The following is a 19168-nucleotide window of genomic DNA, read 5'->3' as shown; positions in this document are numbered from 1 at the left end:
TTTCAGTTATTGATCTCCTTACAAAGTAGTTATACCCATCACTTCTATTTTCCCACTGTCCCGTTCCCCCAACTCTTTTGTACAATGTTTTAATTTTTTTTACAATTTCAAGTTAATTTATTTATTTTCAGAGAGGCAGAGAGAGAGGGAGAGAGAATCCCAAGCAGGCTCTGCACTCACAGTGGGGCTCAATCCCACAAATGTCAGATCATAACCTGAGCCGAAATCAAAAGTTGGACACTCAACCAACTGAGCTACCCGGGTGCCCCATGTCTAACGTTTTTGAATTTCATCAGTCACCTAAATTCTTTTGAGGACCAGAAAGGGCATAAATACATACAAAAATAAAATGAAGTATTTATAAATTCTGGAAAGGACACAGAAGTCTCTTTCAGACGTAACTTCAAAATACATGGGGCGCCTGGATGGCTCAGTGGGTTAAGTGTCAGGCTTCCACCCAGGTCATGATCTCAAGGTTCGTAAGTTCCAGCCCCGCATCAGACTCCCTGCTGTCAGCACAGAGCCTGCTTCAGATCCTCTCTCCCAATCTCCCTCTGCTCCTTCCCCACTCATATGCTTTCTCTCTCTCAAAAATAATAAATAAAAAAATATTTTAATACATAACTAGGGCAGCATGGCCTCCTGAATTCCTAGAACATGACACGCACATTCCTACCTCCAAGCCCTCGTACCTGTTCCCTCTGCATGGAACACATTTTCCCACCCTCTTGATGGGGCTGATTTCTTCTCAACCCTTGGGTTTCTGTACCAATAAGACCTCCTTAGGAAAGCCTCTCCATCTACCCAACCTAGAGAAGTTTCCCTTCATTAATCACTATGACAAAATCCTGTTAACTCTCTCCAAGACACAATAGCAGTCTAGAATTATATTTGTTTACTCATCGGTTGCAGTCTCTCCTTAGAATGTCACCTCCATGCAGGCAGGGACTTTCCCTGCCTTGTTCAGATTTGTATTCTTGGCCCACTGCATCTCCATCCTCTGTGCCTGGCACATAAATGTCAATTTATATTTGTTCAATACAGGAACAGATGATATTACACACAAATGTGTGTACACACACATCTCCAGGTAGCAGTTCTTTCCTTCATTGATAAGAATCTACATTAAGAAGCATCCACGGGGTGGGGCACCTGGGTGGCTCAGTCGGTTAAGCATCCGACTTTGGCTCAGGTCACAATCTCACATTTGTGAGTTCGAGCCCCGCGTCAGGCTCTGTGCTGACAGTTCGGAGCCTGGAGCCTGCTTTGGATTCCGTGTCTCCCTCTCTCTCTGCTCCCGCTCACTCTCTCTCTCTCTCTCTCTCTCTCTCCCTCAAAAGTAAATAAAAACATTAGGGGCGCCTGGGTGGCGCAGTCGGTTAAGCGTCCGACTTCAGCCAGGTCACGATCTCGCGGTCTGTGAGTTCGAGCCCCGCGTCAGGCTCTGGGCTGATGGCTCGGAGCCTGGAGCCTGTTTCCGATTCTGTGTCTCCCTCTCTCTCTGCCCCTCCCCTGTTCATGCTCTGTCTCTCTCTGTCCCAAAAATAAAATAAAAAACGTTGAAAAAAAAAATTTAAAAAAAAAAAAGTAAATAAAAACATTAAAAATTAAAAAGAAGAAGAAGAAGAAGAAGAAGAAGAAGAAGCAGCAGCAGCAGCATCCACAAAACTTCTACCAGCTCCTTTGAGCTTCCAGGTGCTGAGATGATCAGTGAGGACAACAAGCCAATCTGAAAGTAGTAATCAAAATTGTATTCACTTACTGTAATAGTGAAGGCAAGAGACAAAAGGTGCCGGCGTCCCAGTGATCCACTTTTCCCCATGGTACAGCACCAGGCAGGGGTCAGATGACAGGAGAAGTATCGCACTCCCCAGGGACCCAAGTCCAAAGGCTCCTGCCTTTTTATGAGCCCAGAGGGTTGACAATGAGGAGAAGGGAAGAGCAGGAGTAGAAAAACAGTCAGAGTGGGGAAAACTGCCTCAGCCCTAGCACCCATGAGAAGTCCCCGTGGAGGCACCTGGGAAGTGCCAGGGACCTCCACTAGAGGTCTCTCAATAGAGGCTCCGGGGCTGAGAATGCAGAAACACATATGGGCACGGCTGGTACCAGGGGGACCCGAATCCTTGGCTGCAAGTCCCTCCTTGTGTACAGGTCTGGTGTGGGAAGCACAGCTTCCCCGTGAGCCCTGCCAGTCAAAGCCTTGTAGCTGTCTACGGATGGGCCTAAAAGATGGCACACAGGATTTTGACCTAGCAAAGGGCTCTCTTCTCAAAATATCCCTTCAGTGGTTGAGTACACTCTGCCCTGGCAGCTCTTTATTTTTTTTTAATTTTTTTTTTTAACGTTTATTTATTTTTGAGACAGAGAGAGACAGAGCATGAATGGGGGAGGAGCAGAGAGAGAGGGAGACACAGAATCTGAAACAGGCTCCAGGCTCTGAGCTGTCAGTACAGAGCCCGACGCGGGGCTCGAACTCACGGACCGTGAGATCATGACCTGAGCCGAAGCCGGACGCTTAACCGACCAAGCCACCCAGGCGCCCCTGGCAGCTCTTTCCATGGCCGATCTCAATCCCTTGTGCTGCAACATGACACATCCCCTTCTATTTTGTCTTCAGTGAAGGTGGAGAACCGCCAGTTACAAACATCTCCGTAATGGCTCTGAAGGCCCCTGGCCTCATCTTCCTTGTGGTTAGTCAAGCAGTTCTACCATGGTTTGTTTCAGCCCCGATCCTCCTAAGCTAGAGTGGTAAGTGCTGTATGTAAGAGCCAGAGAAAACAACACCCAGGACCAAAGCAAGCAAGCGATCAAAGAGAAGGAGGCTGCAGGTAACACCAAGTGAATGAAAGTTACAAAGACTTCCATGGTGCTCAGGGAAACGGAACGAAGACTTTATCACTACTGGAAAGAGTCACTTCCATGGCTATATTTTTACTCAGATGGAAGTCTACTAAGTTGACCTAAAAGATCATGAAATAAAACAAAAGAAAAAAAAAAAAAACTCAACTAGTTTATGGCAATCTTACCAAGAGATTTTTCCTAATGAGGTCTCCCTCCATTTTCTGTTCATATTTCTGGTTCATTAAAAACATTCAAAATCACATTAAAGATACATTAAGTGATCAGGTGTCAAAATGAAATAGGAAAGCCACCTGGAAACAGAGAAGACAGACAGGAACATGTGAAAGTCTGACGTTTTTGTTCTCATCAAATCCCTGTGCAAACTACCTTGCATAGAATCTCTGCCACCAGTGCCTTCTGTGCACACAAATCTTCAGCAATATTTAGTCTCTGCAGAGCCAATCCCAGGACATAGGGAATTGGGCCTTTCATTTCACAACCCCACCCTTCCCCTGACGTAGCCCGTGAGCCCTCATTAGTGGGAAAGGAATCATCCAACCACTGGGCTCTATGCAGAAAGGAATCCAAGGCTCACAGTATCCAGGAAACTTCCACGGTCTCATCTGCATTAGTCAATCCTTATTTTACGCCTTCATATTTAAAGATGCCTCAGTGTGGGTGATCCCTAAATATTTGTTCAGCCAAGAACAATACTCATTCTACTTAGAGATATTTTGAGTTGCTAGGTGGCAAAGTCTCAAAAGCAGAGACCCTAGAACTACCTGGAGAGTCTCATGCAGGGCCCTTCATCCTCCACTCTCCCATACACAGATAACTCATACACTGAATAGTCAAGAAGTACTACTGACTCACTGAGAGACTGATTATCTGATTTAAAGTTACTAATATGGACTGAATATTTATGCCCCCCTAATTTCATATGTTAAAGACCTAACCCCCAAGATGATGGTATTAGGATGAGTTGAATGGGCTTAGTGCCCTTACAAGAGAGGCCCCAGAGAGATCCCTCACCTCTCCCACCATGTGAGGACATAGCAAAAAAATATAAACTAGAAGTGGGCCTTCACCAGACACTGAATCTGCCCTTGACCTCGGATTTCCCAGCCTCTAGAACCGTGAGAAATAAATTTCTGTTGCTTGTAAGTTACCCAATCTATAGTATTTTGTTATGGCAGCCCGAACCAACTAACAGTGTATTAGTCTCCCAGGGCCACCATTGAAAACGCTGTGCCATAAACCGGCTTAGAACAACAGAAATGTCTTGTCTCATAGTATGGAAGCTAGAAGTCTGCAATCAAGGTGTTGGCAGGGCCCCGTTTCCTCTGAAATCTGCAGAAGGATCCTTCCTTGCCTCTTGCCGCTTCTGGTGGCCCAGCCCTAGTCACTGGTTTCAACCAGTATATCAAATATCTCTACTTTGCAATTCAACACATCAGGGCCACAACTGTCTTTCAAAGGCAGGTTATTGAAATCCAGGTACTTTTTGGTCAAACAGCACTTCTATCCAGGTGTTGCTATAGTATGAAAATTCTATGATGGTATCAGCCTTTGAAAGTTTCTTCAAAAAGCATCTATTGAGGGGAGGCTGGGTGGCTCAGTCAGTTAAGTGGGCAACTCTTGATTTCAGCTCAGGTCGTGATCTCACAGTCATGAGATGAAGCCCCGCATGGGATCCCCTCTCTCCTCTCTCTCTGCCCTTCCCCCACTCTCGTGCATGCTCTTTCTCTTTCTAAATAAATAACGTAAAAAAAAAAAAAAATGCATCTATGGAGTATCTGTGATGCACCGCCACAGGGAAGACAGACATGAGCAGGAAAATACAGCGCCCTGCTCAGGGGAGCTACAGATCTAATAAGGACATCAGATGTGAAAACAAATGGCTCCCAGGTAATGAAGGGAATTAGTGAGGTGGTGCACAGTTTGGCTGAAACTCTGGGGGAGGGGCAGTTAGCCTGGCAGTGGCAGCATAGGATAGTAAGAGCATGAACTCTGCGGCCACGGGGCTGCACCACGCGCTAGCTTTCTGATCTTAAACACATACTGAACCTCTGTGTGCTTCTGTTTCCTCATCTGTAAAATGAGCATGCTAAGAATACCCCCTTGACAAACTGCTGTCAGGACTAAGAAGTCAGTACATGTAAGGTGCTTTCCACCAGTACCAAGCAAGCATCAGTAAATATTGCCTAAGTGTGAAATTTACACCTTGCACTGAGCAGCAGACTAAGTCCCCTGATCCCTATTACTCACCATGCTGCCTCTTTATTTGGTATCACTTCTGTACACAGTACGTGCAATATATGGTGTAACTTGAACGTAGTAGAGAATTGTTCCTTTTCCCCACTCCTCACAGCTAAGCTATGCATAAATAATCGAATTCAAATTCATCTTCCTTTCTGGCTAATATCCATTTGTTAATTGCATATGTATTTTCTGAGCATTCAGGATGGGAAAACCACTAAGAAAGTACAATATGTTTATGACACTGAAAAACTGGCAGAACACGTGAGACTCCATGAGTTGGCTTTCCCCAGGGCAGTTTCCACCCTGTTGGCATGAGGGATCTGATCAAGGCCCTGCTAGCTCATGCAAAAAGCTCTTTTTATATGAAGCAGAAAAAAAAGGCTCCCTGCCCCTGAGCAGATACAGCCTTGCCCAGGCTGGATTTCAGTCGCCACTTGTCCCTTGGCCAGGAGCCCATGTATGCAGTCAGTTCCACTGACTAGGACCACTGAGGTACCATTGGGAAAGTCTTTTCCTCACTAGGCAAATGGTTCCAGAATGTTGAGCAAGGGTTAATGCAGGCTCATGAAAGCCTAAATCACAACCAGAAAAAAATTTATGATCTGGAAGAATGTATTCTTGCCACCAAAATTGCCCTGAAAAAGTTAATACCTCCCCCCTCCAAAAAAAAAAAAAAATGTTACCTTTTTTTAGAATGATAAAAAGTTGTTTAATGTTTGATAAACAAATTCAAGTGCATACAGAAATTTCCTTGAATTTAATAAAGATGCTAAAAATGTTCTTTGGATTTTTTTTAACAGTTTCTTTTTACATACAGAGAAACAACCCCATCAACTGTCTGCATCAATAATCCTCGCTGGTGGGCTCACCATTTACCAGGAAGACATCATGCGGCACAACCCATCTCACAGACTGTCAGACCAGCAGGGACATCTAACTTGAAGGACCATCCCTAGATCTCTTTAATCAAGACTGCTCATCACCCGGAGGCCTTTAACTACCAACTAGCAATTACCTACGAGATCAATGAACCCAGCCACTGGCTTCACTGAAGTGTGACCACTGCCACTACTGCTAGTGGTGATGTCTATACCCCATGCTGACTTCAACCACTGAAGATGCAGGTGTCGTAAAGAAGAGGAAAAAGCCTCCCTCCCCTTCATGCACAACGTGAAAAGCGTGCATAAGGCGACCGAACTGAGGGTTATGGATTCATCTTGGGAAGGCCAAAAGCAACACTAACGAGATCCTTAGCCTGGTCTACCAGAGGACGGGCCTCCGCAGGAGCACGCTCCACTTTCTGCAACAGACAAAGGGTTGTCACCACCTCCCTGCAAAGGCTTTCTGTCAGATTTTCGCTTCAGGATGCCTGATGAAGTAGAAGGCCCAGGAATGTCTTCTCCTGGAGGCTTTCTCGCATTTCCTTTGTAACTTTTTCCTCCTCGCGTGCTGTCCCACATTTCAATCATCTGTCTCCTTTTTTTGTTCTTTAGGCTGTCTTAGTTTTTCCTTATACTTTTCAACTTGTGCATTCAATTCCGCTGGCATTTTCAAATGAGCAGCTGCTAAAGCCTCTTGTCACTTAAAATTTGTTTAATGTTTATTTATTTTGAGAGAGAGCTAGCAGGAGTAGGGGAGGGGCAGAGAGAGAGGGAGAGAGAGAATCCCAAAGAGGCTCCACGCTACGAGCGCAAAGCCAATGATCTCACAACTGTGAGATCATGACCTGAGCCGACACCAAGAGTCAGACGCAGGAAGCACACCCCTCTGTCTCCAGGGCCGGCCGCACAGACAGCCGCTGCTCATCCAACTCCGCCACCACTCTCCCTGCAAAATGTTTCTTCAACTGATATAAAAATGTGCCCCTATGTAAATAAATAATATCTAAACTAGTCGTTAATACAGTACCAAAACAATTTAACAGTTATTCTGTAAAAGTCTCTTTGCCGGTGGATTATTTAGCATGCCAAATATGTTCAGTATATAATGTACTGTACATTTCATTCTTAAAAGAACTCTTGATAAAAAAAAAATTTTTTTTCAACATTTGTTTATTTTTGAGAGACAGAAAAATACAGAGCATGAGTGGGGGAGGGACAGAGGGAGACACAGAATCCAAAGCAGGCTCCAGGCTCTGAGCTGTCAGCACAGAGCCTGACGCAGGGCTTGAACTCTTGAGCCATAAGATCGTGACCTGAGCCAAAGTCAGACACTTACCCGACTTAGCCGCCCAGGCGCCCCTATTCCAGTGCCAATTTTTATTTATTTTGTGCTCCTTCCTTGGAACCAACTCGTTTTTCCAGAAGCATCACTTGTTTGTTTGTTTATTACGGGTGTGGTGTTTAGAAACCAAGATCTGGGTATGAGGTACCATTTAGTATATGTTCATTGTTCCCAGTGTATCATTGCTTCTAGATCCCTTCAGTGGACAGAGTTAGAAACTTAACTCCAAGTAGGAAAAACTCAGAGAGATCCACACCAAGACACACTGTAATCAAACTGTCAAAAGACAAAAAGAGGGGCGCCTGGGTGGCTCAGTCGGTTATGCGTCCGACTTGGACTCAGGACATGATCTCATGGTTTGTGAGTTCGAGCCTCGTATCGGGCTCTACACTTACAGTTCAGAGTCTGCTTCAGATTCTCTGTCTCCCTCTCTCTCTGCCCCCCCACTGTGCACACACACTCTCTCTCTCAAAAATAAATACATGAACATTAAAAAGAAAAGACAAAAGTAATCTTGAAAGCAGCAAAAGAGAAACAATTTATCACATATAAAGGATCCTCAATAATATTAACAGCCTATTTCTCATCTGAAACCATGGAAACCAGAAGGCACTGAGATAACATATTTAAAATGTTGAGAGGAAAATAGAATTCCGTACCTGGTAAGTTATTCTTCAAAAATGAGGGAGAAATGAGGACACTCCCAAATAAACAAAAGCCGAAGGAGTTTATTGCTAGTAGACCTGCTCTATTGAAGGTTAAAAAGCTAGAGAAGCTAAAGGAGTCTTTCAGCTGAGATTAAAGAACACTAGACAGTAACTCAAAGCCATGCAAAGAAATAAGAAATACCAGGACAGATAACTACATAGATAAATACAAAAGCCAGCATTATTGAATTTTTGGTTTGTCCCATATGATTTAGAAGAGATGCACAGAACAACAATTATATATGTATGTCAACGGGCAACAATGTAAAAGATCTAATTTGTTAGGGCACCTCAGGGGCTTAGTCAGTTAAGCATTGGATTCTTGATGTCAGCTCAGATCATGATCTCAAGGTTTGTGAGAATAAGCCTCATATCAGGTGTGCTGACAGCGCAGAGCCTGCTTGGGATTCTCTCTCTCCCTCTTTCTCTCTCTGCCCCTCCTCCACTCATGCGCTTGCTACCTCTCTATAAAATAAACTTTTTTTTTAAAAAAAGATCTAATTTGTGACAATAACATAAAGAGTGGGAACAGACCTGTATAGAAGCAGAATTTTAGATGCCACTGATGCTAAGTTTATATCAACTCAAGTAATCACTATGAAAATAACCAAAAAATATACAGAAAAGTAAATGAGGAAATCAAAATGGTTTATTAGAAAAAGAAATTAAACACAAAAGAAGGTAGCAATGGAGGAATTGAGGAACCAAAAAATAGAAGACATACAGGAAACAAGTAACAAATGGCAGAAGTAAGGCCACTTTAAATGTAAATGGATTAGGCTTATAAATTATCACTTATCAATAATCACTTTAAATGTAAATGGATTAGACTTCTAAATTAAAAGGCAAAGATTTGCAGAACGGATTAAAAAACAAAAAACATGATACAGATCTACCAGAGATTCACTTTAGACACAAAGACACAAATAAATTGAAAGTGAAAGAATAGAAAAAGGTATTCCCTGTAAAGAGTAACCCAAAAAGAGCTGGGATGGTTACACTAATACCAGACAAAATAAACTTTAAGCTAAAAATTGTTACAAAAGATAAAGACAAACATTACACAATGAGGGAAGGGCCAATCCTTCAAGAAGATGTAACAATTTAAATATATCTATACCAAACAAAAAAGCCTCATATGTACAAGAAGCAAAAATTGAGGGACCTGAAGGGATAAATAGTTCCATAATATTAGTTGGAGACATCAGTTCTCCATTTCAATAATAAGTAGTTTCTCGAAAACTTAAATATAAATTTTCTATGTGATCTAGCAATTCCACAGCTAGGAATCTACCCAAGGAAACTGAAAACATATGTCTACACAAAGATTCGTTTGTGAATGTTCATGGCAGCATTAACTTATAGGAGCCCAAACCTGAAAACAATCCAAATGTCCTTGATTGGGATAAAGAAAATGAGGTGTAGCTATACAATGGAATACTATTTTCTGCAACAAAAAGAAACAAACTACTAAATCATACAAAAATATTAATGAACTTCAAAATCATTACGCCAAGTGAAAGAAGTCAGACGCAAAAGACCACATATTGTATAATTTCATTTATATGAAATTTACAGAAATGGGAAATTTTTAGAGACAAAAATAATACTAGTAGAGAAACTGAAAGCATAAACACAAGAAAACTTTTGCGGCTGATGGAAATCCAGTTCTACAACTGGATTCTAGGGATAGTTGCACAACTCTATAAATTAATTAAAAAATATTTAATTCAGGGGCGCCTGAATTAAATATTTTTCAGTTGGTTGAGAGTCCGACTTCGGCTCAGGTCATGATCTCACAGTTTGTGGGTTCGAGTCCCATATAGGGTTCTATGCTGCCAGCTCAGAGCCTGGAGCCTGTTTTGGATTACGTGTCTCCCTCTCTCTCTGCCCCTCTCTCACTTGAGCTCTGTCTCAAAAGTAAATAAACATTAAAAAAAATTTTTTTAATATTTAATTCACACTTACAATGGATACATGTTATAGTACTTAAATTACACCTCAATAAAGCTGTTAAAAATGACTCATACTTCAGTCTAGTTTTGGTAAAAAATATGAAGAAAATGTGTAGTTTTCACACTCATATGTGCACTGAAGATGTAAAATGCACACAGCTAACTTTCTGTAATGAGTTAAGCACACTTTTCTTACAAGTCCTTTCCTTTGCCTATGACTACATACTTCTTTTTCTCAGATTAAATGATCCACATTCTCAGTGGCACAGGTAATTCAGAGCATGAAGTAAGATCTTGCAATTCAAGGACTGAACATTCACTTTCAACAGCCCTGAAAGTCCATGAGCTCCAGTAGTCTGTGATTTGTTGAGAAAAAATTTTAAAAATGTTTTAATGTTAATTTTATTTTTGAGAGAGACACAGAGTGTGAACAGGGGAGGGGCAGACAGAGAGGGAGACACAGAATCCGAAGGAGGCTCCAGGATCTGAGCTGTCAGCACAGAACCCAATGCAGGGCTTGAACCCATGAACCCTGAGATCATGACCTGAGCTGAAGTCGGACGCTTAACCTACTGAGCCATCCAGGCACCTCTGTTGAGGAAAAAATTTAAATTGCTGACGTCCTGCTATGTGGAACCATGTTCCACCTCACCCTGGGGAGTGAACGTGGCTCTCCAGAGGAAAACATGGATGTTTGTCTTCTCCAAATGATTTGTGCATAAACTTTCATTGCTAAACTTTGGCCAATGTCCATAAACACAGAACTATTAGGAAAATCATTTTTTAAAAAGTATTATTCATCTTTAATGCAAACTGGTGCAGCCATTCTGGAAAAAAAGTATGGAGGTTCCTCAAAAAATTAAAAATAGAACTATCCTACGACCCAGCAATTGCACTACTAGGTTTTTATCTAAGGGATACAGCTGTGCTGTTTCGAAGGGGCACATGCACCCCAATGTTTATAGCAGCATTATCAACAATAGCCAAAGTATGGAAAGAGCCCAAATGTCCATCAATTGATGAATGGATAAAGAAAATGTGGTATATGTTTACAATGGCATATTACTGGGCAATCAAAAAGAATGAAATCTTGCCATTTGCAATACATGATTGGAACTAGAGGGTATTATGCTAAGCGAAATTAGACAAAAAAACAAATATGACTTCACTCATGAGGACTTTAACACACAAAACAGATGAACATAACAGAAGGGAAGCAAAAATAATATAAAAGCAGGGAAGGGGACAAAAACATAAGAGGTTCTTAAATACGGAGAACAAACAGAGGGTTACTGGAGGAGTTGTGGGAGGGGGGATGGACTAAATGGGTAAGGGGCATTAAGGAATCAACTCCTGAAATCATTGTTGCACTATATGCTAACTAACCTGGATGTAAATTTTAAAAAATAAAATTTAAAAAAAGGATTATTCATCTTTAAATTGCTGACTGTAGTCATTTGTCTGAAGTTTCAAAATAACACACCTAAGAATTGTTACAAATGTATCAGTGGAATAATGAATGTCTTCATTTCTCAGCCCTTGTTCAAGACTTTCCTATCAGTTTCACAAAGGAAAAGGCCCTTGTTGAAGCTAACAAATGGTTTCTCTTTCACAATAGTTCTATAAACAGCCTTAGTGAAATTGAGTTTCCTGTTTATGACCATTAGTCCAAGTTACACAAACACACAACCTAGCCTGCTTTGTGCCAAGCATTCCTGCTCTTGGCTGTAACTGACCAGTGTGTGCAAGCTCCCCTACCACTGTCATTCAGGTTAGATACACGTTCCTACACATAAATTATAATGTAATTGAGGAACATACAAGAGATGTGTTGAATTGTCAATGTACAAAATCGGCATCATATATTTGGTAAATAGGTTCACTTCGTTCCTTGTGAGTGTAGTGTTAATGCCAAACTAAACCAAACACAAGGTTATATTTTCAGTGCAGCCTTCCACTAACATTTTACCATCATCTCTAGCCGATGTCAGAAATAATAATGTGTTTTGATTCCATAGGTAAGTAAACATATAAAATTGAAGCATAAAGTATGACAGATTTCAGTGGGAGTTTCTTCTCAGCGGAATAGAATTAATTTGTGCATTTTCCTTGTATATTCTTTTTTTTTTTACTTTTTTTTTTGTTGTTTGTTTTGTTTTTTTTTTTGAGACAGAGAGAGACAGAGCATGAACGGGGGAGGGGCAGAGAGAGGGGGAGACACAGAATGGAAGCAGGCTCCAGGCTCTGAGCCATCAGCCCAGAGCCCGACGCGGGGCTCGAACTCACGGACCGCGAGATCGTGACCTGAGCTGAAGTCGGACGCTCAACCGACTGAGCCACCCAGGCGCCCCTTCCTTGTATATTCCTTACAAACTTCTTTACCACCTTTAGCTGTGTCTTCACCATCCTCTCCTTCAATATTTTCTGAGCACATATACTGTACAGCACATATACTGCACATATACTTTGCGGTTAAGCATGGGATACAGCTGTGAACCAGACAGACAAAATCCCTGAATCACAGAGCTCTCAAACACCAAAAACTTTATGTCTGAGCAGTAACAAGTATATAAAATCTTATTTAATGAATTTGAAGTCCAGAGAAACCACAGCAGATACTTTTCACACAACAAACAAAAACCTCAGACTTTTAAAATCCTCTACCTATCGACACATGCTACCATTCAAGTATCAGAATTATTATTACAGAATCAGAACCATAAGCCCAGGTTTTATTGAAAGACATGACTTTTATTCATTTTTTACATTTTTTGCAAAATCCTTCTGCCTGAAATTCTGAACCCTGGCTGGCCCTAAAGATTTATTTTTAGAAAGCTGAAAGAAATAGAACTTATTAACTCTTCTCCATTTCCCATCTTGAGCTATACATAAGTAAGATTCAACATCATCATCATTCGGGTACAACCAATTGATCAATCCCAGTCTCTCTTCCTTTTCCCACTCATCTCCCATCACCCCACAGTTTTCTGAAAGGCAGGGTCTATACCAGGTGTTGCCAACAATGGGCTAGAGTGAGCATCTCATAGCCCAGCTCTTAGAACTCCCCTTCCCTGTCTCCTCTGTCCTCATTAGGTAAGAACCTCTCACGTGAGCAATCAGTGAGATCGCCTCAAGCCCTCAACTGTGAAAGCAGAAAGCACTATTCAGCAGCAACTTTTGCTCTCCTTATTTTTAGGGAAGAATACGGCATAACACCAGATGGCATTATTTTTCCACTGTCTATGGCCTGGCCTAGAAATGCAGTCTGCTGCATGACCTCAGAAAAGCCACTTCCTACTCTAAGACTGTGAACCAAGGTTTAAGGACCAAGGAAACTCCATCAGACCAGAAAATAGGACTTTTCTGGACCTCCAAAAAGTAGTTATCAACCTATGAGCACTCAAAAACAAAACAAAACAAAACAAAACAAAACAAAACAAAACAAAACACAGTGAGGAGGGAAATGAAGATCAGTCCATTCCTAGGCAAATCCATGGGAGAGGAGACAGCTGAAAATTTCTTTGATACCTTTCTTCTGCTTGCATTTACTCTTTCCATAATTAGGACAGTTCTCTCCAAGCTGGATGTGCCAGACAATCCAATGGGATGCCAGAAGGGAATATTAAAATTTGTTTATTTTACTTAAAAATGAAGAAACTCAGTCTTACTAATATTGAATGTGCAGATGGCATAGGGCCTTTACCCTGTCCTCAAGTCACCTGGTCACAATGGTCCTGAGAGTCTGTCTGTCCAAGGGAAGAGGAGGAGGGGTTCCACCAGCTATCATCTGACCATGACACATCAAAGCTTGCATGTGCCTGGTTAAGTGGACATGTGGATTCTATTCTCCTGAAGGGCAGAACAGTTCCAAACTCGTACTACAAGGAGGAGTGATAATGAAATTGTTTTGATGGCACAGATTCACCGGTTCTCTCATGGTAACCTACTTAAAAGAATTTGAAATTTAAAGATGAGTCACACTTTTTTTTTTTCCACAAAAATCCCAAATCGGCTTATTCTGGGATGACATGGGCTGCCAGTAGTACACGACCTGATAGATATTTACAAAAAATAAGGGTACTTACCAAGGTAAAGGTGTTGTTTTAACGACGTGTGAAAAGGTAAATACTGTTCTAAAGAAATGGATGCTTTGGGTTTTTTTAAGTTTTTTTTAATGTTTTTAAATTTTTTTTTAATGTTTATTTTTTGAGAGAGAGACAGAGTATGAGCGGGGGAGGGGCAGAGATTGAGAGAGACACAGAATCCGAAGCAGGCTCCAAGCTCTGAGCTATTTGCACAGAGCCCAACGTGGGGCTCGAACTCACCAACCGCGAGATCATGACCTGAGCCGAAGTCGAATACTTAACCTACTGAGCCACCCAGGTGCCCCAAGAAATGTACACTTTGAAAAGATTGTTTTGGGAAATAGATGTTTGGAAATGTTTCATTTTTTGGCTGTTGAAAAGACAGAATTGTGTTACTCTAAAAGTTCTTATGTTTGCACATTTTAAAAACAAGGACACAGAATTTTGTAATATATTTTAATATTAAAAAAAAAAGGACTTGCAGTGAGTTTTGAATCACTAAACACACTACCTTCCTACCTTCCACTAAAACACAATACCTTCCTACCAAGAAGTACTTAATGCCATTTGAAAAGCAAACATTGACTGGCCAAGTGTCTACTTTAAAAAATTTTTAGAATAACTGGAGGATGGGGCAGAAAGATGAGTACCATGATTTAATGAATTCAGGCAATACCAAACCTGTGGAGTTACACAGAATCCCACGCTCAGAAAGTCCCCTCGGTTAATTTAATGTTCCGCTATCACCATTTGAAATTCCTAATTTTTGGACAAGGTGCTCCACATTTTCATTCTGCACTGTACTCTGTGATTATGTAGCTGGTTCTGGAACTCAGTGGTCAATGCAGTGCTTCTGGAATCTACCCATTTTTTTTTTTTTTTGAAGTATCTTTCCAGCTAGGACAATCACTAATTTCAAGCATTAATGTAAAACCAACCTTGAATTGCTGGGTCATAAGTGCTCAACTCGTCAAAACTATTTATATAAATAATTACATCTGGATATTTATAAATAGCTCTACACAATAACAAATTAAGTACTTAGAGAAAGCAAAATTAAAAGGCGCTGTTAATAAAATTAAAAGTATTTTCATCATTGTCATTTTAATTTTTATTTCTATTCTTGTGTGTTTTATAGTACACACAATATACTAATAAAGCAATACATACACACAATTTATAACTGCACGTTCAACAATTTGTTGTTTATGGAAATGCACAACCAAGAGTTTCTACAACACTGACCTAGATTCTCAATGACAATCCTTTGCCTTTGGAGCCCAAGCTCCAAAATCACTCCCTCTTCCGGCAACACTTTCCTATTCCTCAGCAATATTTCCCAGTAGAAGGAGGGAGGCAATCATGAATTATGGCTCAGTGTAAAGAAAATTTGGAGTCAGGACTGGGTTCAAATCTCCCTACCCTACTTGAAGACGCTGGCACGTTTCTCAACCTGCTCGCGGATCCAGTTCCCAGAGCTGTTGTGAGGGTCGTGTGTCAGCACCTGGCACACGTCCAGATGCTGATTAAGCACCAGCAACACTATCATTCATACCAGGTGTTCGCACTGAGTCGAACCCTGAGCGTCGGACCCTGAGCGTCGCGTCCATTGCTGTCCATTTCATCTCACTCGCCCCAGAGACCCTGAATGGTGGCACTTCAGGCAGTGCGGTGAGGTGCATCTTTTGGGTGACACCGGAGTGATACTACCTATATAACCTAAAAGTTCTCTCCAAATACGCCACGGAAACCCACTGCTACCAACTTCTCCGAATAAGGTCGGGGAGAAAGAAGGGCCTAGGAGGAGGCGTCCCGGGCACTCAAGGCCTGGTCAGGCGCTACCTGAGTGACTGGGGCAGGACGGCAGGACTGGGCGACAGTTCCGTACTGTGTACGCACTTCGGGGCGCACCTTGGGACTTTCTGCTCAGCGCGCCCAAACTTAACCTCAGCCTTCACTCACCTCGCGCGCTCTACCCGTCCCTGCCTCGGGCGGCGCGTCTGCAAGCCTGGTGCCCCGCAGGTTCGCACCTCCGCACCGCGCCTACCACCGGGGTCGCCGGCCCGCGCGGGCCTGGGGGACCCCGTCCGGGTCACCTGGGCTCTCCAGCGTACGCTGGGGAAAGACCCCCTCCCTCCGCGTGTAGTCGCTGGGCAGAGCACGCTGGGCAGAGCGGGGAGGGGGCCCCGCCCCCTGCCACTCCTCGCTCGCTCTGGGACCTTACCTGGATGGTGTGGCCGCTGCCCGGGGCGGTGGGCCCCCCCACCAACTTGCAGTAGAGCTCGGGCCGGGGCCGCGCGCCGCCAGGCTCCCGCTCCCCGCAGGTGGCGGTGGCCCAAATCCTCGCCGCCTCCGCCAGATTGAAGTAGGGCGGGTGCAGGCTGAGCCGGGCCGCGGCCCGGGGTTCCCGAGAGGCGCTCACCGCCCGCAGCAGGGGCGGCGGCGGCAGCAGCAGCAGCAGCAGGAGCAGGACTGGCCTCGTTGCCCAGCCTGGAGCCCACGCAGCCGCCGCCATCCTGCAGCGCACGATCGTCCCGGGAAGAGCGAGCTCAGCCCGGGGTGTGGGCGGCGGCCGACCGCACCCCCGCCCCACGCGCCTGGAGCCCGCGGCGTGGGGGCGGCTTCTCTGGTCTGGAACCTGCAGCGGCTGGAGCCAGCAACCAACGGAGCAGGAACTGACAGCGCCCAGCCTCGGGCCAGGAGACGAGGTCTCCGCGAACGCGCTGCGCGCTGCAAACTTCGCGGGCGGGGAGCGCGGAAGGCGTTCCCGGGCTCCTACCCTGGCGGTTGCGGCGGGGGCCGGGACCGCCCCACCTTCCCACGCCCCGCGCAGAAATCAGATACTTTTCCTCTCCAGCTACTCACGGTCACACACCAGTGAGGAAAGCCAGCTCTGGACCTCGGACAAGGGAGTCGGCTTGCAGAGAATTTGGGTGAGACATCAGAGCAAGCTGGCGCTGCCTGCAGAACTTACATCAAAGACATTGTGGCTTCCCGGACAAGTCTCAATTGTCAAAAGACAAGTCCCGTCAATTCTCAGACACTGTGCGCCAACGATAGAAATGGCACTGCCGCCACGTACCGAGTCTGGGATCCAAGGAGCTGACGGAGAATTGGGAGTGGCGGGACATACACATTTAAAAGACAGCCAATAGCGGAGGTTGTCGCTTGCCAAACTTGTGCAAAGGCACTTTGGAGGAAATCCTTTAGGTGCCCAATCTGCTAAATTTTACAGATAAACGGAGAGATGTTGAGCGTATTACTGACGCTGTCAAGCTGGCTTCGGAGCAGAGGATACCCCCACCCCGAGGCTGAGATTTGGTCCTGTGTGCAGGACACCTCTCAGCGATTCCTGGTGAGTGTCACTGCTGCCGGCCAGACTGATTTAAGTACCTCAGAGGAAGCAGGACTGGAGCTGTGAAGGTTGGAGAAGGGGGGAAGGCGGTGTGAGAACAGTGCTTGAGCAAAGATGGAGATAAGCATAAAAGTGGTGCAGTTAAAAGGAAAGAGAAATGACCAGCATATTTATTAAATACTGGGATAGGTGCTAGGAAGAAGGCAGTGTACTTATTTAATCTTCTGTCTGCTCTTCAAAACTAAAAAGATAGGGAAAGGAATTCGTGCGTATAACACCAAAAGGAGACGCCACAAAGACTGATAAGCTGACATAAAAACTGAAAGTTTAGTACATCCAGAAGCACCATAACAAAACAAAAATAGAAAACAAATGAGAGGAGAAAATGTTCACCATAAAGGACATAGGATTAATAACTTTAATATATAAACTGCTTTCACAAAACAATTAGAAAAAGCTGAATACTCAAGGATAAGAGACAATATAATTAACAGGAAAAAATTTTTTCTATGCTAATAAACATGAAAACTTTTTTGACCTTCCTGGGAACTGAAATGCAAGCAAAGCACCCATGAGACTCATCTTTCACCTACCAAACTAGAAAAGATATTTTTTAAATAATAAAACAGAATTAAGTGAATGAAGTATCACAGCCTTGGTTGAAGTAAAAACCTTATTACTTTTCAGGAGGGCAATGTTTGCAGTGCTTAGCAAATGACTTCAATGTGCATATATTTTAACCCTAACAACTCTGCTTGTGGACATTTATATCCAGGAAAAAATTAAGGAAGTTTGCAAAGATTTAGTGGCAAGTTTGTATCAGAATTATTTTAGCTTTTTTTTTTTTTAAGTTTAAAAGAACTTAAATGTCTAAAAGTGCAGAGCTGGTTAAATAAAAAATCACAGTGAACTTTTTATTAAATATTTTTATTAAAATATTAAAGCAAAATACTACAAGGTCACTAAAATGATGTTATACAACTATATTTTCTGACATAGAAAGATGTTCACAATTTTTTGAAAGATAAAAGGATATAAGATAATACATGTACAAGAATCAATTGTATTTATGGGGCGCCTGGGTGGCTCAGTGGGTTGAGCATCCGACTTCAGCTCAGGTCATGATCTCACAGTTTGCAGGTTCCAGCCCTGCATCGGCTCTGTGCTGACAGCTCAGAGCCTAAAGCCTACTTCAGATTCTGTGTCTCCCTCTCTCTCTGCCCCTCCCCTGCTCACACTCTGTTCCTCTCTCTCTCTCTGTCAAAAATAAATAAACATTAAAAAAATTTTAAAAAAATCAATTGTTTTCTAAACACTAGCAACGAGCAATCCAAAAATGAAATTAAGAGCAACTCCATTTACTATAGCATCAAAAAAAATAGTAGTCTTTAGAATAAATTTAACAAAAGAAGTTCAAGACCTGTACAATGAAAACTACAAAGCATCTTTGAAAGAAATTAAAGAAGATCTAAATAAGTGGAAAGGCATCCCATGTTCATGGATTGAGAGACAATATTGTTTTATTTTGCTCTTAAAAGTTTTTTTTTAATGTTTATTTACTTTGAGAGAGAGAGAGACATAATGTGAGTAAGCAAGGGGCAGAGAGAAGGAGATACAGAATCTGAAGCAGGCTCCAGGCTCTGAGCTGTCAGCACAGAGCGTGATGTGAGGCTCAAACTCATGAACCACAAAATCATGACCTAAGTCAAAGTTGGATGCTTAACTGACTGAGCCACCAAG

At 42.9% G+C, this 19168-nt stretch overlaps 1 protein-coding gene across 3 annotated transcripts in view; it reads right to left on the bottom strand.

Moving 5' to 3' along the window:
- Window positions 1-16724, bottom strand: part of LAMA3 (laminin subunit alpha 3) — a 274575-nt gene extending 257851 nt beyond the window's left edge. For 2 of the 3 annotated variants that reach the window (XM_042961482.1, XM_042961481.1), the window contains exon 1: window positions 16298-16724. In XM_042961482.1, the coding sequence (XP_042817416.1) occupies window positions 16298-16588 (291 nt within the window). In that variant the 5' untranslated portion in view covers window positions 16589-16724. The remainder of the gene's footprint in view (window positions 1-16297) is intronic. The other variant, XM_042961480.1, reaches the window with a different exon arrangement.
- Window positions 16725-19168: the final 2444 nt, after the last annotated feature.

Source organism: Panthera tigris, chromosome D3, assembly GCF_018350195.1.
Source record: "Panthera tigris isolate Pti1 chromosome D3, P.tigris_Pti1_mat1.1, whole genome shotgun sequence".
NCBI classification, from domain to species: Eukaryota; Metazoa; Chordata; class Mammalia; order Carnivora; family Felidae; genus Panthera; species Panthera tigris.
This window is presented reverse-complemented; position numbering and strand designations above follow the sequence as displayed.